The sequence below is a fragment of the Tursiops truncatus genome, chromosome 20 (genome assembly GCF_011762595.2).
Source record: "Tursiops truncatus isolate mTurTru1 chromosome 20, mTurTru1.mat.Y, whole genome shotgun sequence".
Taxonomy (NCBI): domain Eukaryota; kingdom Metazoa; phylum Chordata; class Mammalia; order Artiodactyla; family Delphinidae; genus Tursiops; species Tursiops truncatus.
The window spans coordinates 52,847,454-52,868,188 of NC_047053.1; the positions used below are offsets into that span (position 1 = coordinate 52,847,454).

General features: G+C 55.7%; 1 protein-coding gene across 3 annotated transcripts in view; it reads left to right on the forward strand.

Moving 5' to 3' along the window:
- The window catches only part of SDK2 (sidekick cell adhesion molecule 2), a 141,332-nt gene that overhangs the window by 50,430 nt on the left and 70,167 nt on the right, over positions 1-20,735 (forward strand). For all 3 annotated transcript variants that reach the window (XM_073798037.1, XM_073798038.1, XM_033846858.2), the window contains exons 4-11: positions 1,673-1,806; positions 9,060-9,171; positions 11,160-11,350; positions 11,478-11,561; positions 13,189-13,383; positions 13,906-14,022; positions 15,672-15,839; positions 16,777-16,879. In XM_073798037.1, coding sequence (XP_073654138.1) covers positions 1,673-1,806; positions 9,060-9,171; positions 11,160-11,350; positions 11,478-11,561; positions 13,189-13,383; positions 13,906-14,022; positions 15,672-15,839; positions 16,777-16,879 — 1,104 coding nt within the window. The remainder of the gene's footprint in view (positions 1-1,672; positions 1,807-9,059; positions 9,172-11,159; positions 11,351-11,477; positions 11,562-13,188; positions 13,384-13,905; positions 14,023-15,671; positions 15,840-16,776; positions 16,880-20,735) is intronic.

Consider the following 20,735-nt stretch of genomic DNA (forward strand, 5'->3'; position numbering starts at 1 on the left):
GGAGCCCAGGGGGTCCTCGTGCACTGCTGCTTGTGTGAGCCCTGACCTTGGACTGTGTGCCTGGAGAGGGCTGAGTGAGAGGGAGGGGACAGCCTCAGGCCACCTGGAAACTAACAGAAGCAGCCTCAGCCTCAGGGCTGGAAGGGGTCTTCACCCGCCTCTGCCTCCACCCCTTACACAGATGAGGAGACTGAGGCCCAGCAAGAAGGAGGCTGTGAGCTCCTTAGAGGCCGGAGCTCCACCCCAGAGCTGCCCCCCTGCCCTGGCACAGCCCAGCCTCCGTTTCGCCAGCCCTCGCCCACCCCGACAAGCTCCACTAAAGGACCAGGGCCCCTGCAGGAGAGTCCCACGTGAGGACATGGTCACCATCCCAGTCCCATTATGTCGATTTTAAAATATTTTAGCTGGCTCTGTCCTCACTCCCATCACCTCATTAGCTGGAGGTTAAAAGAGCTCTCCAGGGGGAAAGAAAACAAAAGAAAGGACATCATTAGGGTTCCCAGGAATTGGGGTAGGAGGGCTTTGTCTTCCTGCTTCCTGGAGCTCGGCAGGCAGCCTGGGACTCAGCACGCGAAGCCCCAAAACCAGGAGGAGGAGAGACCTCAGCACAGCCTGGCTGGGAGAGACCAGGCTGGAGAGACTTTCGTGGGGGTGTTTATTTGAGAGCCCATTTAAAACTCTGTTACGTTCACCTAATGGGAAAATTTGAAAAGAATTCAACTGGATTTGTCCTTGTTAAACGAACATTAAGGATGTTTAATAGCTGTCTTGGGCACATCACATTAAAATCCAGAGAGAGACTTGACAAACTAGTGGTTTTGTTTGTCATCAGGAGGATGGGTGAGAGGAGGTGCCTGGCAGAGCCAGGGTGGGCATTGCTCCTGCACCCGCGTCCAGTGGGGTCCCCAAATTCCCGCCTGCAAAAGCCCTGCGCCCGGCCCGCGGACATGGGAGCCAAGGGGCTGCAGGATGGGATCCCAGCAGTGGGAACCAGGCTGGGAGCAAACAGCCCACGTCTACACCCCACTACCCGGCCCGTCTCCTTTTTCCCTCTCCACCAGCCCAGGTGGCCCCTCTTTTATAGATCAGATCTGGGGAGAAGTAAACGGATGCCCTAAGAGGGGGACGGGGGGAGATGTGAACCCCAGAAGGCTGTGTTACAGGCAGACTGTAGCCTTTGAAACAACCTAAACAGATTCAGGATTAGGTTAAGGCAGTGATTCTGGAATGATCGTGTTCATTTCTAAATTCATTCTCGTCTCTCATCATTCATTCATTCATTCACTGATTCTGGTGAATGAATTTCTTTAGTTCTAGACACGCCTGGTGCAGAGATAACCCCACACAGCCGTCCATGCTGTGACACAGGAAAGGGTAGAATTCCAGGGGAGCTCTGGCCCCTAGCCAGGCCTGGGGGCGGGGAGTGGCAGAGAAGTGTCACCTGGACAGTTTCAGACCCCTGGGCATGTTCTGTATTGGGGTGTGATCCCCAGCGCTGGTGGAGTATTGGGATTCTCTGCAAACTAAACACGGCTGGAGTTCAGGCAGTAAGTGGTTCCAGGGGGTGGGCTGGAGAAGGGGGTCTTGGGGTGCCTGGCTTCACGTCCCCGCTCGCATCCCCAGATGCTCAGGCTTAGCAGGCCCAGCAGAGGCGTTCTTTTCCTCTCCCCAGAGCCATCACCCTGGAGAACGCCCTTGTCATCCTGTCAACGGTGGCTCCCGACGCAGGCCGCTACTACGCGCAAGCAGTTAATGACAAGAATGGGGATAACAAGACCAGCCAGCCCATCGCTCTCGCCGTGGAGAGTAAGTAAGCCGCAGGGCCCGGGACCGATGGTGGAGCCCGTCATTAAATCTTGGGAATGGGGCTCCGGGGGGTCATTGGGAAGATGGAATGGCGGTGGAGGGGGGAGGCTGGGAAAGGGCGGGGGAGGTGCCATCCCAAGGAGGAAGAGGCCCACCTGGGGGTGGGAGTGGGAGGTGGAGGCCGGGAGGGAGCTGAATTCCGGACCCCGTGCCCATGACGAGTCTGAGACCCTATCGGGATGGGGGGACACTTAGCTTGGCTGTTAGCTGGGCCCCTGGGAGCCCAGGGAGGGCGTGGGATATAGGAGAAAGTGTGTGCACTAGAGGATCACCACCACCCCTGGGGCTCAGGTGCTGGTGGGCTGAGCCCGCCAGGAGATGGGAAGCTCATTTTTAAAGAATGTACTGATTGCCTCTACTCCGCTGGCATGTAAAAAGCGCCACTTCTACTTGGAGCCAAGCCATCCTCACCGATGGGAACACTTGCTCTCTGCCCAGGCTCCTGCCTAAAAGTGCCCCTGTGTCCATCCCCAGAGACACCCCACACCCCGGAAGAGAGAGGCAAGGCTCTCCCCAGTGGCAGAGCACAGAGGATAGCAAATGGAAAGGGTGACTCCTTGGGTGTCTTTGGCAAGAAGTATTTGTCCAGCCAAGGCTCAAGGCAGGTTTCCGATCGGTGATGGAGATGCTGGGGGTGTCCCCCCCGGCCTGGTTCTCCCTGGCCCGCTCCCTCCATTCTCCATCCCTGGGATGGAGAGGTGGGTGGGGGGGTCACAGAGTACGCGGGACAAGGCCAGAGCTTCCCGCAGCGGCCAAGCAGCCACACAGGCTGGGGGAGCCAGATGCTCACGTCCCTCCACATCTGCACAACTGCTGCTCCGAAAGCCAGCCTCATTTATCATCCGCGGTCCTGCTGGGACGACCCGCCAGCAGCAAGAGAAGGGTGTCCTTCCTCTGATCCCAGCCTCTGTCTTCAAGGGCCCAGAAAGCCCGGAACATTCTCCAGTCCCGACCTGCCCCTTCCCGGACCTCCTGAGCACCAGCAGAAGCCCCTCCCATACGTGCAGTGACCCCCTCCCCCCAGACCACATTCCTGTCTGCCCAGAAAGAAACCTGGGTGCAGGGAGCAGAGTTCCAGTCTGGATACCGACCTATCAAGGTCACGGGTATAACCTCTGACATTGACCTGGGCCAGGGTCTCAGTCTCGTCCCGGCAACCTGGGGCCTAGCCCATGACCTGGGGCTACTGTTTCTATAGGGAAAGGAAGGTAACCGTCAGAGAGACGTCTGTCCCCATGTATTTTCCAGCGCTTAGAGAGGCTAATGGAATTGAATCGTTTAGTGGGAGGGATGCTCACGGTCCGAGTCAAGGCCAGGCATCTTCCTGGGTGACTCGCTGACCCTGAGACCGTCCCCCAGCCCGTCCCCTGGCACCCTCCTCCTGGTGGGAATTGCACCAGCTGTTCTCCTGGCCAACTGGGCGGGCTCTTCACTCCCAGCTGCCTCCCCCAGCCCTCCGGCTGGCCCAAGAGAGGCAGGCAGGATCCCTTGGGACCCCCATGTGTGCCCAAGCCTCGCCCGCCGCACCCCTGTTGTCTGTTTCTCCCCCACCCCATCACCCCCCTCCGCCTGCTCTCACGGTGATTTGTACTGGATTGAGAGCGAAATCAGCTGCTTATCAGCTAATTTCTCCTCCCACGAGTGACTGCACTTCAAATCCCAGTTACTGTCACTGACACAAATCCCCCAACTGCCGGCCTGCCGGCCAGTTTCCTAGGAACAATTGCCTCTCCGCCCACCACCGGCTGCATCTCCCCTCATCTGTCTCGCCCAAGCCTCACCTCTCCCTCTGCTCTCCCCCCTCCCCCCTTCCTCCCTCCTCTGCTCAGGTCAGCTCAGCCTCTTAACAGCCCTCAGGGGACATCCATGCTCTTCAGAAATGGAGAAGGAGAGAGCAAAGACCAGGGACACCCCCTGCCCCCAGTTGCCCTCTGCCCAGGTGTCACCCAGGTGACCTCACACGGACTGTCACAGCTCTTGAAAAGTTCATACCTGGCTGATGGTCCCACTGGATGGCAATCAGAGCTGCACTGTCCAATAGAATTGTAATATGAGGCACATATGTAATTTAAAACTTGCCACTGACCTCACTTTTTCAGAAGGAAAAAGAAACTGGTGAAATTAATCTTATTATATTTTATTTACCCAACATATCCAAAATATTAGCAGTTGAACATACAATCGAGAAAATACTAACGAGACGCTTTACACTGGGTTTCCTTTTCTTACTAAGTCTTCAAAATCCGTGTGTATTTTGCACTTAAAGCACGTCTCAATTTGGATGCTGGGTTTTCATCTGAAATACGTGATCTGTATTTAGATTTCATAAAATTTACAGCTGGAAAGGTGGGATCGTATGCCCAAGTTTTTCCACACATACAGTGTTCTAATCGGTTCTAATAACTGATTTGGGGATCCGCTTTTGATTAAATGTAAATTAGGTAAAATTAAATCCCATTGCATCAAAGGGGCACCAGTCACGTTTCAAGAGCTCGTAGCCACCTGTGGTTCTCGCCCCACCCCTGCCCATGCTGGACAGGGTAGGTCTGCCCTGGGCCCGTGAGTGCCTGGAAGCCTGCCCGGCAGAGGGGAGCAGCTCGCCTCCCTGCTCCCCACCCACTTGACCCGTGGCCCCGTCACGTGGTCCCCGAGCCACAGTTTCCTCGCCTGTGGCAAAGCGTAGTTGGGAAGAGGATTCGATGAGATGACTCGGGGAGAATGGACCAGAGTGGGTGTCCCCCATCGCGCCTGTTATCAAAATCGTCCTGGGGCAGCGAGACCCAACTTTGCCCCCATGTGGGGAGCCCCTAAGCTTCCTCGTGCCCCAGGACCCCGTCCACATCGCGAGCTCATGCGGAAGAGGCCCGTCCTTGCTCTGGTTTGCATGTGGTTTTCTTGCTCGATCTTTAGGGCCCCGTTCACCCCGCTGTCCAGAGCAGTGCCTGAGCATGGCCAGGCTGTCCCTGTCCCCCTGGCTGGCCCTCCCGAGACCCTGAGTCAGTACAGGCCTCCCTGCAGGGAGCGCCTGCTAGGAAGGTGCGTCCTGCCGAGGGTGGGTCCACCCGAGCGGTCCGCCTCTGCCTCCACACCACACCAACAGCCTCCCTTTCCGCCGCCCCACGTGCTGGGCACCAGCCGGCACTCTGGTGCTCCATCGTTACAGCAAACCCTGGAGGCAGTCTGTCATTCCCCTCCACGAGTTACAAAAGCGGGGGAAACAGGCCCCAGAGGTGAAGCAATTTACTTCCCGGCGACATTCACTAATGATGCGCAAACCCGAGAATGGAACCATGTTTCCCTGGCTGCCAAGCTCACCTCGTTAACAGCTCCCCAGACGTCCCAGAGGGAAGCAGATCTCCCTCTTGGCCACTGCCGCCCCCTGAGAGGCACCTCGAGACTTTTCAGAAGTTACCGCCCCCTCCCGAGTCTTTACCTCCCGGTCATGGCTGCCACCGGCTCCCCTGCTTTCTCCAGCCCCTGCCACTGGTGACCTCCTGGTGGCAAACCCACTTCCTGCATCCTGATTCTCCCGACCGCTCAGGACGTTCAGCTCCACTGACCCCCCTCCCTGGCACCCCGTAACCTGAGCTTCCTCAGCCCTGCGTGTCTCCCCCTGTTCTCCCGTCTCCTGCTTCCTTCTCCCCTGATGTGAACTAGCTGATGCCTGGTTCTCTGCCCTTTGTGCCTCCCCCTCCCCCACCCCTGGTCCCCGGGGTCCCCCTCGCCCCACCCTCCTGTTCTCTCCGGGCGCGTCACCCCCCGGGGCTCCTGCCTCGTGTTCCTGAATGTCCCCCCTTGAGTACCTGCATTCCAACATCCCACCGCCATCTCCACCCCAGGGTGACAAAATCCCAACCCATCTCCCTTCTTTGAAAACCTGTTCCCCTTGGGCTTAACTTTTCTCTGTAAAGGGGGCCCCATGTCCAGGCATCCTTTCCTCGTGTCTGTCGACCCCTCCATGTAATATGCCCACCTAGGGCTGACTTCCAGCCCATAGCCCAGCTTAGAAATTCTCAGGAATCTGGCCCTGACCCAACTTCTCCCAGTCAGATCTACTCCCCCTAGCAGGGATGGAAGATGGGATCCACCTCATCGGCCAGCTCTGATCCATTGTTGGGGCTTTGTTAAGAAGGATTCTGAGGACACCTCTGGGCTCAGGCAAGAAAAGCACTGACAATCAGGAGGGTGGGCTGGGGACGGGGCAGCATGTGGGCCAGGATCCGTCACGTCTGCTCTGGGGCTCTCCCCTCTCATCCATCCCAGCGCTCTGAGGCCACCCCGGCGTCGCGCCCACATTTACCTCCGGCTCCCCCCATTCAGCTCACCTTCACTCACACAGCGCTTCTGTTCTGGAATGTTCTTCTTCCTCTGGCTTCTCTGAGTTCCACTCAAGTTCCCCCATCTCCTGTGAGTCCCCAGGGAGCACTCGAGGCTTTGCCTGATCTCCTGTAGCCCTGAACACGTGTGTCCTCCTTCCCTCGGTCGAGAGGCCCCTGAGAGTCCATGACTTCACCTCCTGGTAGCCTCTGGCTCCATCACTTGGTCCAGGCTGGGTTGGGGGTGGAGGGAAGAAGCAAGGAAACATCCCCCCACCCAAGCTCAGGCAGACAAGTCCCCAGAGGAGGGACCGCCATCTACTGAGCACCTACTGTGTGCCAGGGACTCTGCGCTTACCCCAGAGCAGCTTAGCCGTGCCCCCCCAGGACCCTCCTTCCAACACCCGTCATGTGCACCTTTAATCTCTTAGCCGTCCAAGCGCGGATCTGACTTCTTCCCAGACTGCACGCCATGAGGACAGACCCCCCCCACCCATCTCACTCAGCAGGGAATCCCTGGTGCCTGGTACACAGTCTGGCGCACACAGAGCCCTTACCCAGAAAAGCTTTGTCGAGTCGGGAGCTGGTCCCACACAACCCTGAGAGGCGGTGATTTCTACCCCCTTTCTGCAGCTGAGAAAAACTGAGAGGCTCGGGGGATGAGGTGACCAGCCGGAGTCACGCCCAGGACGCCTGGGGCAGAGCAAGAGTTTGGGCCAGGTCTTCCTGACCGCCAGGCCCTCCTTCACTGCATCCGGGGCCCCTTCCCTCGTACCCTGCAAGCAGCCACCTGGATCTGGGCAGGACAGGGTCCCTGGGTGGGTGTCAGTCACCCCTTTAACCTCCTAAAGCCAACAAGGCAGCCCTGAGGTGGGGGGGCAGCCCTGCTATTTTTAAACTCCGAGGGCTCTGTTTACCCGTTGACGCCGTGGGGCTCTGTCTGTCTTCTCCTCGTGCGCCCGTCGTCTGGGCCTCCGTAGCTGCGCACCGCGGCGTGCAGTACAGTGCGGAGCACGCTTTCATGGACTCAGCGACGTCAGCAGCTTTCAGTCCCGTCGCTCTTTATGGCGCCTACATGAGGCTCTTACATTGTTGCAGTCATTTTGGTTTATAAGCTTCCTTTCTTCCCCCCTTCATTTTAGTTTATTGTTTACATTTTATTCCCAGCAAGGCCTGGAGGCCCGGCAGAAAAACCCTTCCCGGGGCTGACTGGGGTGGACTGACGTCCCCATAAAGCATGTCCTGTTGCTGTGGCCTGGGGGGCTGTGTGTTTCATTATGGCCTGCACCTCCAGAGCCTCCCAGTTAGGGGCCACCTGGATGGGTTTGTTGTGAGAGCAAGTCCTTGGTGGCTGTATTTCTGGGAGCCATAGAGCAGGTGTACAGAGAATATTGGAGTTTCTGCCAGTATTGGGCCTGCGCTGACCCACAGAGTTAAGAACCTGGCCACTTCTTAAAGAGCTCAAAAACTATAAAAAAGGAAATGCTCCTGCCTCTGTTAGGAGAGTTTGGGGTGTTTTTGGGGTGTTTTGCTTTAATAAAGCCCAGTTATGATAAGTTCTCTTTCATTTTAATCGTCGACCCTGGAAGTTATACAACGATAGCTCCAGTCCCATGCGTTCATTCACCTAACAGAGGTATTTGAGCACCTACTGTGTGCTGTGTGGCACGGTTCTGGAAGTGGGGGCGAACAGGACTGTCTTGACTCAGGCTGCCGTAACAGAATACCACAGACGGTGGGGCTCAAACACAGGCATTTACTTGTCATAGTTCTGGAAGTCCAAGATGAAGGTACCAACATGGTTGGTTTTGGCTGAAGGCTCTCTTCCCTGGCTTGCAGACGGCTGCCTTCTTACTGTGTCCTCACATGGCAGAGAGAGAGCTCTGGGGCCTTTTCCTCATCTTACCAAGGCACTAACCCTGTTGGATTAGGGCCCCACCCATATGACCTTATTTAACCCAATTACCTCTTAAAGACCCCACCCCAAACACAGGGGAGTTAGGGCTTCAACATATGAATGGGGGTGGGGGTGGGGACAATTCAGTCCAAAGCAAAAACAAATGAGGTTCCTGCCTCATAGAATGTATTAATTTCCTAAGGGCCACAAACTGGGTGACCTATCACAACAGAAATTTACTCTTGCATAGGAGTCTGAAATCAAGGTGTCGGCGTGCCCATGCTCTCTCTGACAGGTGTAAGGGAGGGTCCTTTCCTGCCTCTCCAAGCCTGTGGCAGTTGCGGACAATCCTTGATGTTCCTCGGCTTATAATTCATTACTGCAGTCTCTGCCTCTGTCTTCACCTGGCCTTCTCCCCTGTGGGTCTGTGTCTAAATTTCCCTCTTCTTATAAGGACACATATTGGACTTCGGGCCCACCCTGATGCGGTAGGACTGCATCTTAACTGGATTGCACTTGCAAAGACCCTATTTTCAAATAAGGTGACATTCACAGCTGCCATGGACTTGGATTTGGGGGACAGTGTTCAGCCAACTACAGGGAGTTTGCATTCTAGTAGAAGAGGTGGCAAATGAAGCAGTAAGCCAACAAGATAAATGCAGGTGGAGGGAAGGATTTTGAAGGCAAAAAACCAGGACAGGGGGATGGGGACGAGGGAGTGGCTGCATTACCGGAGGAGCGGGAGAGGTCTTGAGGTCTCCAGTGCACTCCCCCTGGACACTGTATGGAAACCCATCAGCAGAGGAGGTGGAAGGGACCCCGGGGTCCGTGTCTGGAGGTTCGGCTCTGGGGCTGCTTGGGCCGTCTGCCCCATGGCCACCTGCCCACCCTCCGTGAGGACAAAGGTCTCCCATGGCATCCCTCTAAAGGGGGGTGGGATTTCGGCCTCTGTTCCCAGCTGACACCTGTCCTCTCTCCAGATGTAGGGGGCCCCACAGACCCCATCGCTCCAACCATCATCATTCCTCCCAAGAACACCAGCGTGGTGACCGGGACCTCGGAGGTGACCATGGAGTGCGTGGCCAATGCCAGGTGGGCAGTGCCCCTCCCCCACTTTAACTCCAGCGAGCGCTCCTGACCTGTGGGCTCGGAGGAGACCAGTCGGAATTCAGACAGGCCCAGAAGTGTCACGTGAGGACCCATGAAAGAAGATGGGGTATTTAGCCTAGAGGAGGGGTGACAGGTGGGCCGTCACAGAGCCCTCGGATGCAAGCAGGGCCCGCCCGAGAGGAGAGGCCCCGCCTCGAGGCGTGGCAGCAGTTACGGGCCAGCAGATCCCAGCCCGGGATATTTGGGGCCGGTGGGGGATCCACTCATACTTCCAACGTTCAGAGCAGCCTGGAGATGGGTGGCTCACCTCCGCCAGCAGTGCCCTCCTCGCGTGCAGGCATGGGCAAGAGGAAAGCTGTGCTAGGAGACAGGTCACGTGATGGACTTTGCAGGAGGGTAGACCTGGGGTCAGGTGCAAATGCGGCCCCTTCTCAGCCGTGTACGACCCTCACTTCTCTCCCTTGGTCGTGTGTGGGCACTGTGCTACATGCCCTCCCACAAAACCTCCTTTCTTCCAACAGCTACCCACGTAGGTGTCACTACTCTGAAGCCCAGAGAGGGCAAGCAACCTACCCAAGGTCACCCAGCTGACCGATAGCAGAGTTGCAATACAACAAGCCACCACCCCTCGGGCCCATGCTCACTGCCAGGCTCTGGGCCTTAGTATCCTCAGCTATAAAATGGGAAATGATGCAGCACTTACCTCAGCAGTGAGGCATGCAGGTAGAATGCTGGAGCCAGCCCGACCTGACACCTCCTAAGTGCTCCAGAAAGATGATCCAATGTGATGGAGTGAGCAGTTAGACCAGTGACCCCAAGGTCACCCCCAGCTGAAGTTTCCCGGACAGCGTGTCTCTGTAGCAGTGCTTCTAAAAGTACGCTTCTCAGGGACTTCCCTGGTGATCCAGTGGTAAAGAATCCGCCTTCCAGGGCAGGGGACACAGGTTCGATCCCTGGTCGGGGAACTAAGATTCCCACATGCCGTGGGGCAACTAAGCTCGTGCACCACAACTACTGAGCACGCGCGCCACAACTAGAGAGAGAAAACCCGCATGCCACAACTAGAGAGAAGCCGGCGCACCACAACGAAAGAGCCCACATGCCGCAACTAAGACCCAATGCAGCCAAAAAAAATTTTTTAATACATAAAAGTACATTTCTCAGAACCCAAGTTTCTCACAAGTAGGGGAAAGGCCGCCAGGATGCAACAGAGCACGTTAAGGGAGCAGAGAAGAACCTACATAACACCATTCAGGCCAGGCTGCCCAAACTCACTCGACCATGAAACCCCTTTTTCTTGGGACCCCTCTGAGCCCCCGGGGAGCTAGCACGGACCCCACTTTGGCAGATCCGCCCTTAGGGATCCATCAGGTGTTAAACAGGAGAGCCGGGCCAACCCCAGCTCAGGGGTCCTTGGGGAGCCGGGGTCAGTGATGGAGGAAAGGAGGCCCAGCTCACACCCTCAGCCCTCTCTCAGAGTTGGGGGTGCGTATGTCCACCTGCCTGCCTTTGTTTCCCCATCTCCAAACTTTGGGTGCTTCCTCCCATTTCAACTTGTCACTTTCCCTCACCTTTCACACTTTCCTATCCACTGACTTCTATGGGATGGGGCACGGCACGCGGAGCAGAGCAGAAGAAAGGGAGATGTGTGGAAAGGACGCTTCTCTGCTCTCGAAAGCCCCCGAGCACGAGTTACCCCCGGGACCGGGTCCTGTGTGAACCCATCCACCCTCGCCACACCCCCCGGGTGGGCACGGTTGCCCCCATTTCACAGACGAGGAAACTGAGGCCCAGAGCACTGGAGGAGCCGCGCCAAACAACGGCTTCACCTAGAAAGTGTCAGGGGCGTGGGCAAACCCAGGCAGCCTGGCCCCGGACCTGCAGTCCTTACCATGCCCTGCCCTGCCTCTCGGGCCTCTGAAGTCTCTGTGGCTGATGGCCTGCCTCCCTCGCACCCCCCCCCCACCCAGGCCCCTGATCAAGCTGCACATCACTTGGAAGAAGGATGGGGTGCTGCTGTCCAGCGGCATCAGCGACTACAACCGCCGGCTCACCATCCCCAACCCTACGGGCAGCGACGCCGGTTACTACGAGTGTGAGGCCATCCTTCGCGGCAGCAGTGCCGCCTCTGTCGTCCGTGGCGCCTACCTGTCTGTGCTGGGTGAGACGGGGTGGGGCTGCTGGGGTCCCCCAAGCATGGCTGGGGCCTACTTAAGGGTGACCCCCCAAACGGTGGCCATACCAACAGGAGCACAGCTCTGACACCCCCCCCGTCCCCGCTCCTGCAGAACCGCCTCAGTTTGTCAAGGAGCCAGAGAGACACATCACAGCAGAGATGGAGAAAGTGGTGGACGTCCCCTGTCGGGCCAAAGGTAACGCGGTGGTGTGGATGGAGGGGGACAGGAACCCCCGGACCTTCAGCCGCTCCTGTCCCTGACATGAACTTTTCTAAATTCTCATCCTTCTCATCACTGAGCAGAGAGTCAGTCTGGCTGTAGGCAGACACCCCAGGAAACAACAGGCCAAATTACCATAATCTCAGAGCTGGAAATCAACCCCCTGTTACCATAACTTGAAGGTTACAAATGAATCCAAATTACCGTAATTTCAGGATAGGTGACAGACCTAAATTGCCCATAATCTGAGAGTCGTAGACAATATGCCAAATGATCGTTACGTCAGAACTGAGTGCATCTCTGCCTGGTGTCTGGGCCATTTTGCTTCACCTCCTCCCACCATTTTTACTTAACCCCGCCTTGTCAGAATTCTTGCAGACTTTCTACTTTTCCCATCCCCACCCCCCCCTTCAGGTTCCACTGAGCTCAAAGGCACCCCGAAACCAGGGTGAAATCTGGGATGATGGGATGATAGGGGAGAGCGTGCATGACGGGACAGGGTCTGACATTGAACAGAGAGGAGAATGTAGCCCAGGCAGGAGGGAGGGTCCAGTGGAGGGGGAGGGGGGATACTGACCCCGGTTCTGAGACCACACCAGGGGAAGACAGAGATCCGTTCATTTACTGAACAAAGGTTTTGGAGGGCTTATCATGTGCCGATACTGTTCTCGGGGCTGGAGAGACACAGGCTGAACCAAACAGCCCAATCCCCGCTCTTACAGAACTTACGTTCTCATGAGGAAGGTAGACAGACCAATAAGCAAATAAAGAGAGTGTATTTCACTTCATCTAAAATGCCATGGGTTGTAAGATGCCCCATTATTTCATGTGCCTCTAAGAAAGAAAAGGGACTGCCAATTAAATTATGACATGCTGTCGATTGTAAGACACGTCCTGATTTGAGACGTTGAGCCTTTGAGAAGGCTCTGCTTGGACTGGATGAACTATTAGAGGACGTCAGGGTTGAAAAGTGCTGGGAAGGAAAAACAAGTAGGCTGAGGGGGCTCGGAGCCACGGGGTGGTCTTTCGAACGGGGTTTGGGGACCTTTTCTGTAGAAGTCACATTTGAGCAGAGACGCAGTGGGAGAGGTGAGAGGGCCAGGGGATACCTATGGGAAGAGCATGCCAGGCTGGGGACATAGCTTGGGGAAGGCTGAGGCGTAAGGGGAGCCCCATTCACCTCCCTGTGCGACCCGGTAGGAGGGGGCTTCCGAAGGAACGCTGATCCCATCCGCCTGCCCCTTGACACAGGGTTCTCTGGTCACCTGGGTTTGTGAAAGCCCAGTTGGAGGTTCCCAGAGCACACAAAAGACTCTGCTAAATATTGCAGAAAAAATATAGCTTGTCCAGTTCAGCCTTTCCAAGCTAAACTAACCCCAGAATCTTTTAAATTTTCCTGGAATGCCTACTCGATGAGAATTTGAGAACTGTCCCTCTGAGAAAATCTTTCCCCGCTCCCAAGACCAACAGTGGCACCTCTGAGAAGGTTCTAGAAACCAAGACACCCCAGGGACACCCCGCCCCCCCTCCGAGGACTTGCTGCCTCAGCCTCTACCTGGGCATCCCTCAGGGGCGGCTGACGGTGGGCGCTCATCTCCCACAGGTGTGCCGCCACCCTCCATCACCTGGTACAAGGACTCGGCCGTGGTGGAGGTGGGGAGGCTAAGCCGCTTCCGGCAGCGAGGCGACGGGGGCCTGCAGATCAGCGGGCTAGTGCCCGACGACACCGGCATGTTCCAGTGCTTCGCCCGCAACGCGGCCGGCGAGGTGCAGACCTCCACCTACCTGGCCGTCACCAGTGAGTCGACCTTTCCTGTCCTGCACGAGCCCCTCCCGCCCAGGACGCAGCTTTCCTCCAAGCCAGGGGCCTCTTGAGAACAGGATGCTGTGCGGTGCAGAGACAGGATCCCAGAAGGCTGTCCCCCGGGGCCGGGTGGCTCTGGCCAGTGACACCTGCTGCTTCTCCAGCCAGCACCGTTTTTTCTTTTACAAACCAGAGCCTCGATTTCACATTTGATGAAGGATGAATCCCATTTACCTTGTCATGGAGGGTGTCAGCTGCCCTTGGGGGTCCTCAGTTTCCCCTAAATGGAGACTTGAGAATCAAGGCAGGGTGGGGACAGGTGTCACCTGGGTCCTTCCACGGGGCAGGTGGTAAGGGGAGCCCCTCGTGGGCCTTCCGGGCTTCTTCCCAATGCTGGGGCCCTGTCAGGACACCTGCATCCTTCCCTGCAGAGGGACCCACTTCAGCCAGCGGGAGTGGCAGGGCAGAACAAGGACCTGGGGTGTGCCTAAGAGGCCCCACTGTCTCCCTTTGCAGGCATCGCCCCCAACATCACCAGGGGCCCCCTGGACAGCACGGTGATTGACGGCATGTCAGTGGTGCTGGCTTGTGAGACTTCGGGGGCACCCCGGCCGGCCATCACTTGGCAGAAAGGTAGCTGAGACAGATCTGCTTTGGAGGGTGTGGCCACGTGACAAAGTCTAGGGCAGTCCTCAGGGCTCAGTTCTGGAGCCAGCCGGGTGGGGTTTCCTATGTACAGTTGGGAAGGTTGTGCACTGTACAACCCAAGACGGTTTCTTTCACACGACGGTAGGTACCACGTGCCACCCTGCCGGGCTCAAGGCTCAGCTCTGCCTCTTGTGAGGCCTGTGACCTTGGAGCCTCAAGGTTCCCATCTGTAAAATGGGGACAGTAGGACGCATACCTGGGAGCGGCATGAAAACTAGACGAGAGGATGCTCACGCAGGGCCTGCTCTGTGCCTGGGAAGTAGGGAGGCCCAAACAAGGATGGCTGATGTAACAGCCCGGTGAAGGTTGTTCGTACAGGTAGGAGGCCATCCCCGCTCCGCAGGCAGCTTGCGGGGCTCCCGACACCTGAGCCACCAAAGCCCAAGCCGTCTACCTAGGTCCACCCGCCCCGCGTGACTCCTCCACATTCTGCATTGTACACTCACCTTCACAGCCCTCCCCGGGGACACACACACATGTACACACACACACACACACAGTCACTCACTCACACCCCCCAGGCCTCTGCTCAGATGAACCTTCTCCACAGGACTCGCCCAGGCCCTCCCCCGACCCCCCGCAGCTTTATTTTCCCACCTTCTAATCCGCAAGATCGTCTGCACCTTGGCTTTGCTTATTGCCTGGCCCCCCCCGAGGTCAGGGCTTTCGATTTCGTCCCCTGCTATCTCCCCAGGGCCTAGAACAGAGTCTGACACACAGTAGATACCCCATCACTATTGGTGGGGGGAGTGTGGGCACACTCAGGCCCAGAAGTAAACACACCCACCTAACACGCTCACTTGTTCAGTACGCCCACACGTGTGTGCAGAGGGACCTGCTCACCCCCAGACGTGCACATGGACAGTCCCCTCTGTACAGACAGGTGGGATTTTCTCTAAAATAGGTACAATCACGAAAACCTGCATTCTCAGACTCACTCACACACGGCGTATCCTCTCCCTCCCTCCCTCCCTCTCTCTCCCTCTCTCTCCCTCTTTCCAGGCCTCCCTAGGTCCCACTGCAGAGGGAGGTCTGTCCTGACAAGGGCTGCCCCCGCCCTATGTGTCCCTCTCCGCCCTCACCCCTTACTGTTCCCACCCATCACTTTCCTCCGCTCCCCTGCAGGTGACCCTCCAGAAGCATCCTCCCACAGGATGCTTGTCACCACTTTGTCAGAGCTCTCTGTCCCCTCCCCCCAGCCCAGGTGCCAGCTGCCTCCGAGGGCTGTGCCCGGCAGCGTCAAGAGACAGTGCTGGCTTCCTCTGGTGAAGGGCAGACAGCGCAGTGGGTGGAGAGACATCAGGAGACCCGGGATCTGGGCCACCCACTCTGTGACCGTGTGCCCTTGTGTCCATCACCAAGTCAGAAACCATTCTGGTCCCCAGCCCCGCTGCCACCACCATCCCCCCACCGGTGGCCCTTCCAGCCTTTCTGAAGCTGGGAGCCTGCCTGAGCTCACCCTGCCCCAGACGGGCCGGGGACGGGTGGGAGTGCCATCCAGGCCCTTGGCGATGTCAGTGTGCCAGGGCGGCAGCCTGAACCCATGCATCCCCCCCAACCCCGTGTCGCCCCAGGGGAGCGCATCCTGGCCAGCGGCTCGGTCCAGCTGCCTCGCTTCACACTCCTGGAATCCGGCAGCCTGCTCGTCAGCCCCACGCACACCTCCGACGCCGGCACCTACACCTGTTTGGCCACCAACTCTCGGGGGGTCGACGAAGCCTCGGCCGACCTGGTCGTGTGGGGTGAGTATGAAGGGCAAGCGGGAGCTCTTTAGTTAGTTGGTTAGTTGGCGCTGAGCGCCCGCGAGCCCCTGCAGCTCCACATCCGCGTGTCTGTCCAGCCGGCACGTCTTACAAGAAGGACCTGGATGGATCAATGCAGAGGACAGGCCACAGGAAGGCCAAGGTCCCGCGGGTGATGCCGTGTGAGCGAGGCTCTGGCCGTGCCTGGCCAAGCTGAGAGAAGAGAGAGCTGATGGGCATAGACTTTAGGGCCGAAATCAGCACACTTTTTCTGTAAAGGGCCAGATAGTAAATATTTTAGGCTTTGTGAGCCAAACAGTCTCTGTCACAGCTCCATGAACTCCTCTGTTTCATCAAGAAAGCAGCTGTAGACGGTGGTGAATCCAGCGGGTGTGGCTGAGTGCCAGGATGGGGGAATTTACCCAGCCAGGCCGCCAGCTGGGCTTGACCCCAGGCTGTGGTTTGTGACCCCTGCTCTGGGGCAACTTCCCAAGCCCCTTCCCACCCTCAGATGGTACCACTTGGGATCTGGTACCACACGTAGGTGTGGGCCGCCCTTCTAGGCTGAGCGCCAGGGGCCTGGTGGGTGATGGTGGGCATTAGACCCAGAATCAGATGATCCTATTTTTACCCTGGCTGGACCACTGGTGTGCTGGGAACACAGCCCTGATCTTTCTTCATCCCTTGCGTGGGTTTGTGGGAGCAAAATTAAAAGAGCCCCCACTGTGATCGTGGCTTCCAAGAATCCCATACCGTGGAAGCACGTGGTTCTTAACGTTCTGGGACATTGACCACAGCAGACCAGTCCACCCGTAGAATTCAGCCACTCGGGTACCGTTCACCTGAAGGTCCCCCTCCCCTACACCTGCATCTCACCTGTCTGTGTGGGACCCACCTGTTTCCCTTCCCACCACGCCGTCTCCCTGCTCTCTTTCAGCCCGGACCCGCATCACCAAGCCCCCCCAGGACCAGAGCGTCATCAAGGGAACCCAGGCCTCCATGATGTGTGGAGTGACCCACGACCCCCGAGTGACTGTCAGGTACTCCTTCGGCTGTGGCCCCTTGTAGGCAAAAGGGGAGGGGCAGCTTTAGGGGGTAGCTGGTTGCTGGGCGAGTGTCTACACGGGTAAGTGTGGCCCGTGCAGAGCTAGTGCAGGGCTGGGACATGGGGGATACTAAGTAAATGCCTGGCGGACTGACCAGCCTGAGTTGAATTGGGCAGGGTGGTGGGGGGAGGGGAAGGGGCTGGGGGGTGAGGAAGTGGAGGAAAGGGAGTGGAGGAGGGCGGAAAGGAAGGGATGAGAAAGAGGCATCTGTCTGGGGAGAGGAGGAGGCTCCGGGTTGCTCGGGACCCCCTGCTAGCACCACCCCCCCAGGCCTTAGACCCTCCGCCCACAGCGTGGACAGCAGGGGGGTCTGGGTAAACAGGCGTGGGAGCAGTGACAGGGCTGGGAAGGGAAAGGGTCCTGAGGTGACCCTCAAAGGGACACATGTGAGGGACAGAGGCCCAGCCTGGGGCCACCCCCGCCATCCTCCTTGGGAGCCCAGACCTCGGCCAGCCACTTGGCCTGGAGGGAACCAGGTCCCGCCGTGGAACGCCCTGGAGAGGCCAGGGAGCACAGAAGAAGCCGAGAAAGTCACGAAAGCTGGGAACCCTCCCAGGCTGGGCACAAGGACACTTCCTGGAACTAAAACAGGAACAAAATGGTCCCTTCAGGCTCTCCCTTGAGCTCTGGGATGCTGAGTGGAAAACGTCACTGTTTCCTTAGAAATAAATACTCCCTCCGTGCTGCTTCTCTATTTTATGGGCAATGTCACTGCCAAAGCAACTGGCACGGAGCTGGAAGGGCCGGGCACTGATGCCACTTGGAGTAACGGCCCGCTCTGCTCAGGAGGCAGTTGTGTCCTGGGACCCCACCTGGTGGCCACTGGGTATATGACAGTCTGTATGGCTGTGACAAATGGGACCCCGGAAACCAAGGTTGGAGGCAAGGGTACCACAACTTTTTTTTTTTTGCTTTATTTCCCCTTTTTTATTTTATTTTTTATTGAAGTATAGTTGATTTACAATGTCGTGTTCATTACTACTGTACAGCAAAGTGATTCAGTTATACATATGTATGTATATTCTTTTCCATTTTGGTTTATCAGAGGATATTGAACATAGTTCTCTGTGCTACACAGTAGGACCTTGTTGTGTAAAGGCTGTGTATAAAAGCTTACATCTGTAACCCCAACCTCCCAGTTCACCCTTCCCGACCCCCCGCCCCCTTGGCAACCGCCAGTCTGTTCTCTATGACCGCGATTCTGTTTCTGTTTTGTAGATAAGTTCATTTGTGTCATATTTTAGATTCCACATGTAAGTGATAGCATATGGTATTTGTCTTTCTCTTTCTGACTTACTTCACTTAGTATGATAATCTTTAGTTGCATCCACATTGCTGCAAATGGCATTATTTTGTTCTTTTTTATGGCTAATGTTCCATTGTGTGTATATACCACATCTTCTTTATCCATTCCTCTGTCGACGGACATCCATGGTTGTTTCCATGTCTTGGCTATTGTGAATAGTGCTGCTGTGAACATAGGGGTGCATGGATCTTTTTGAATTATAGTTTTTTCTGGATATATGTCTGGGAGTGGGATTGCTGGATCATTTGGTAGTTCTACGTTTAGTTTTCTGAGGAACCTCCATACTGTTTTCCACAGTGGCTGCACCACCTTACATTCAAGGGTACTAGGCTTTTAGATCCACACCCATTCTCAGAGGATCTGTCTCAGGCCCCAGTTGGAGAAACACCTCATTAAACATTAAACATTGGCCCTTTAGGATACTCATCATCAAATGCAGACGTGAGCCTTGAAATCACATAGATGGAGTTAGAACACGGCCAGCAGATAATCTAGAAACATGAGCCTTGAAATCACATAGATGGAGTTAGAACATGGCCAACAGATAATCTAGAAACATGAGCCTTGAAATCACATAGACGGAGTTAGAACATGGCCAGCAGATAATCTAGAAACATGAGCCTTGAAATCACATAGACGGAGTTAGAACATGGCCAGCAGATAATCTAGAATATGCTTATCCCAGGGTTTATTAGATTTTTATTAAAAAAATTAATATACCAACTGTAAAAATGTCTTCCAGGAGAACCCACATGTTCTCCCCATAGAACACTGCTGTGGGTCTCAGACCCATACATAAATAGCCGCTATCACTTTAGCATCCATTAATTGCAAACTTTTATTGTAACAAAAAGCTATATTAAGTCAGTAAAACTTTAAAATAAATTGGTATTTTATTCAAATGTTATCTACTAATACTTGGGGAAAACTTGCACATTTTATTCATCCTCTGGACAATTCTTGTGAACAGAGAGATTTAGGGACCCTTTGCAATATATCTGCAGGCCCACGTTCCGGGACCGCCAGTGAACTACAGATGGGAAATCACTGTTCCAGTTTACTGGAGGGGTCCTCGCCTTAGAGTGGAATTACCCATCTAGGACAATCATTTTTAGATGGGGGAGGGAACAGAATTGGTCCATCATCCCCCCAAACTGGTGGCCAAGGCCACCCCGACATCTCCCACGCACGCCTGGTTTCCATCACCTTGGGGGAGGGGAGCTTCCCGGCAGCCCTCCACCTCCTTGAGGTGAGTCTTAGGGGTGGGGTGGGCCCCAGACTTAAGTATTTTTTTAGAAGTCCCCGAAGTGATTCTGATGTGTAGCCAGAATTAAAAATCCCTGTTCTGGCGGCAGGAAACATACCAGGGGTTCCCTGAGTAGACAGACTGGAAAGGATTTGAACAACCGAATCAGACTAAAGTGGTAGCCACTTAATCCTGGTTACATATCCTCAGAATAAAGCTGGGCTCCGGGGGACGCAGGCTGGGCAGGTGTAGGTGGCAGCATGAAAAGCCTCCAGAATTGCTTCTGTTTGGATCTGAACCCAGATCTAGACTGAATCCGAACAGTCCACCTTGTTAATATTCATCAGTACTGTTCCTGTTTTTTCTTATCATACAGCTAATAGGTATCCGTTTTGGGAGGACAATATAGAAAATGCAGGTAAACCAAAAGACCATGGGGAGGGATGGAGAGAGAGGAAGTAGAAAAGTAGATTAATCTGTTTCCTTTCACTAGAGAGAGTAGTATTTGGGTGTCATTTGAAAAAACTAGAAACAGTGTTTTACTCTGTTTTTTCCCTTACGAACCTGTTGTGAATCTCTTCCTCTGTCAGTTATATGACTGTTCAGTCCTCCACTGTGTGGATGCCACAGAATTTGTTACCAGTTCCCTAATGCTGGGTATGTGGATTGTTTCTGAATGTTTGCTCATGTTAAGAAATATCATTCTGAATGTCCTTATAACTAAATATTTTTGCACATCTTTGATTTCCTGAGGACTATAAAATATTATTTAGGGCTTCCCCGGTGGCGCAGTGGTTGAGAGTCTGCCTGCCGATGCAGGGGACGCGGGTTCGTGCCCCGGTCCGGGAAGATCCCACGTGCCCCGGAGCGGCTGGGCCCGTGAGCCATGGCCGCTGAGCCTGCGCGTCCGGAGCCTGTGCTCCGCAAAGGGAGAGGCCACAGCAGTGAGAGGCCCGCGTACCGCAAAAATATATATATATATTACGGGCTCATTCTCCCCAGCCATCTCACACTCCCTAAACCCAGAGAGTTCTAGGGCCTTGTGACTCAGCCCCATCACCCTATCCCTTCATTGAGCGACTGATGGGTTATTAGGAAAGCATCCCAGCCCGACCGCATTCCTGCCCTGGTCGCCCTTCCCTGGGGGGAAGCAGCCCAGCATCCTCCCGGGAGCTGGCACCCTGTGTGTGTTCATGACAATTATTGTGTCTCCTCCAGGGCAGATCCAGAGCAGGTAT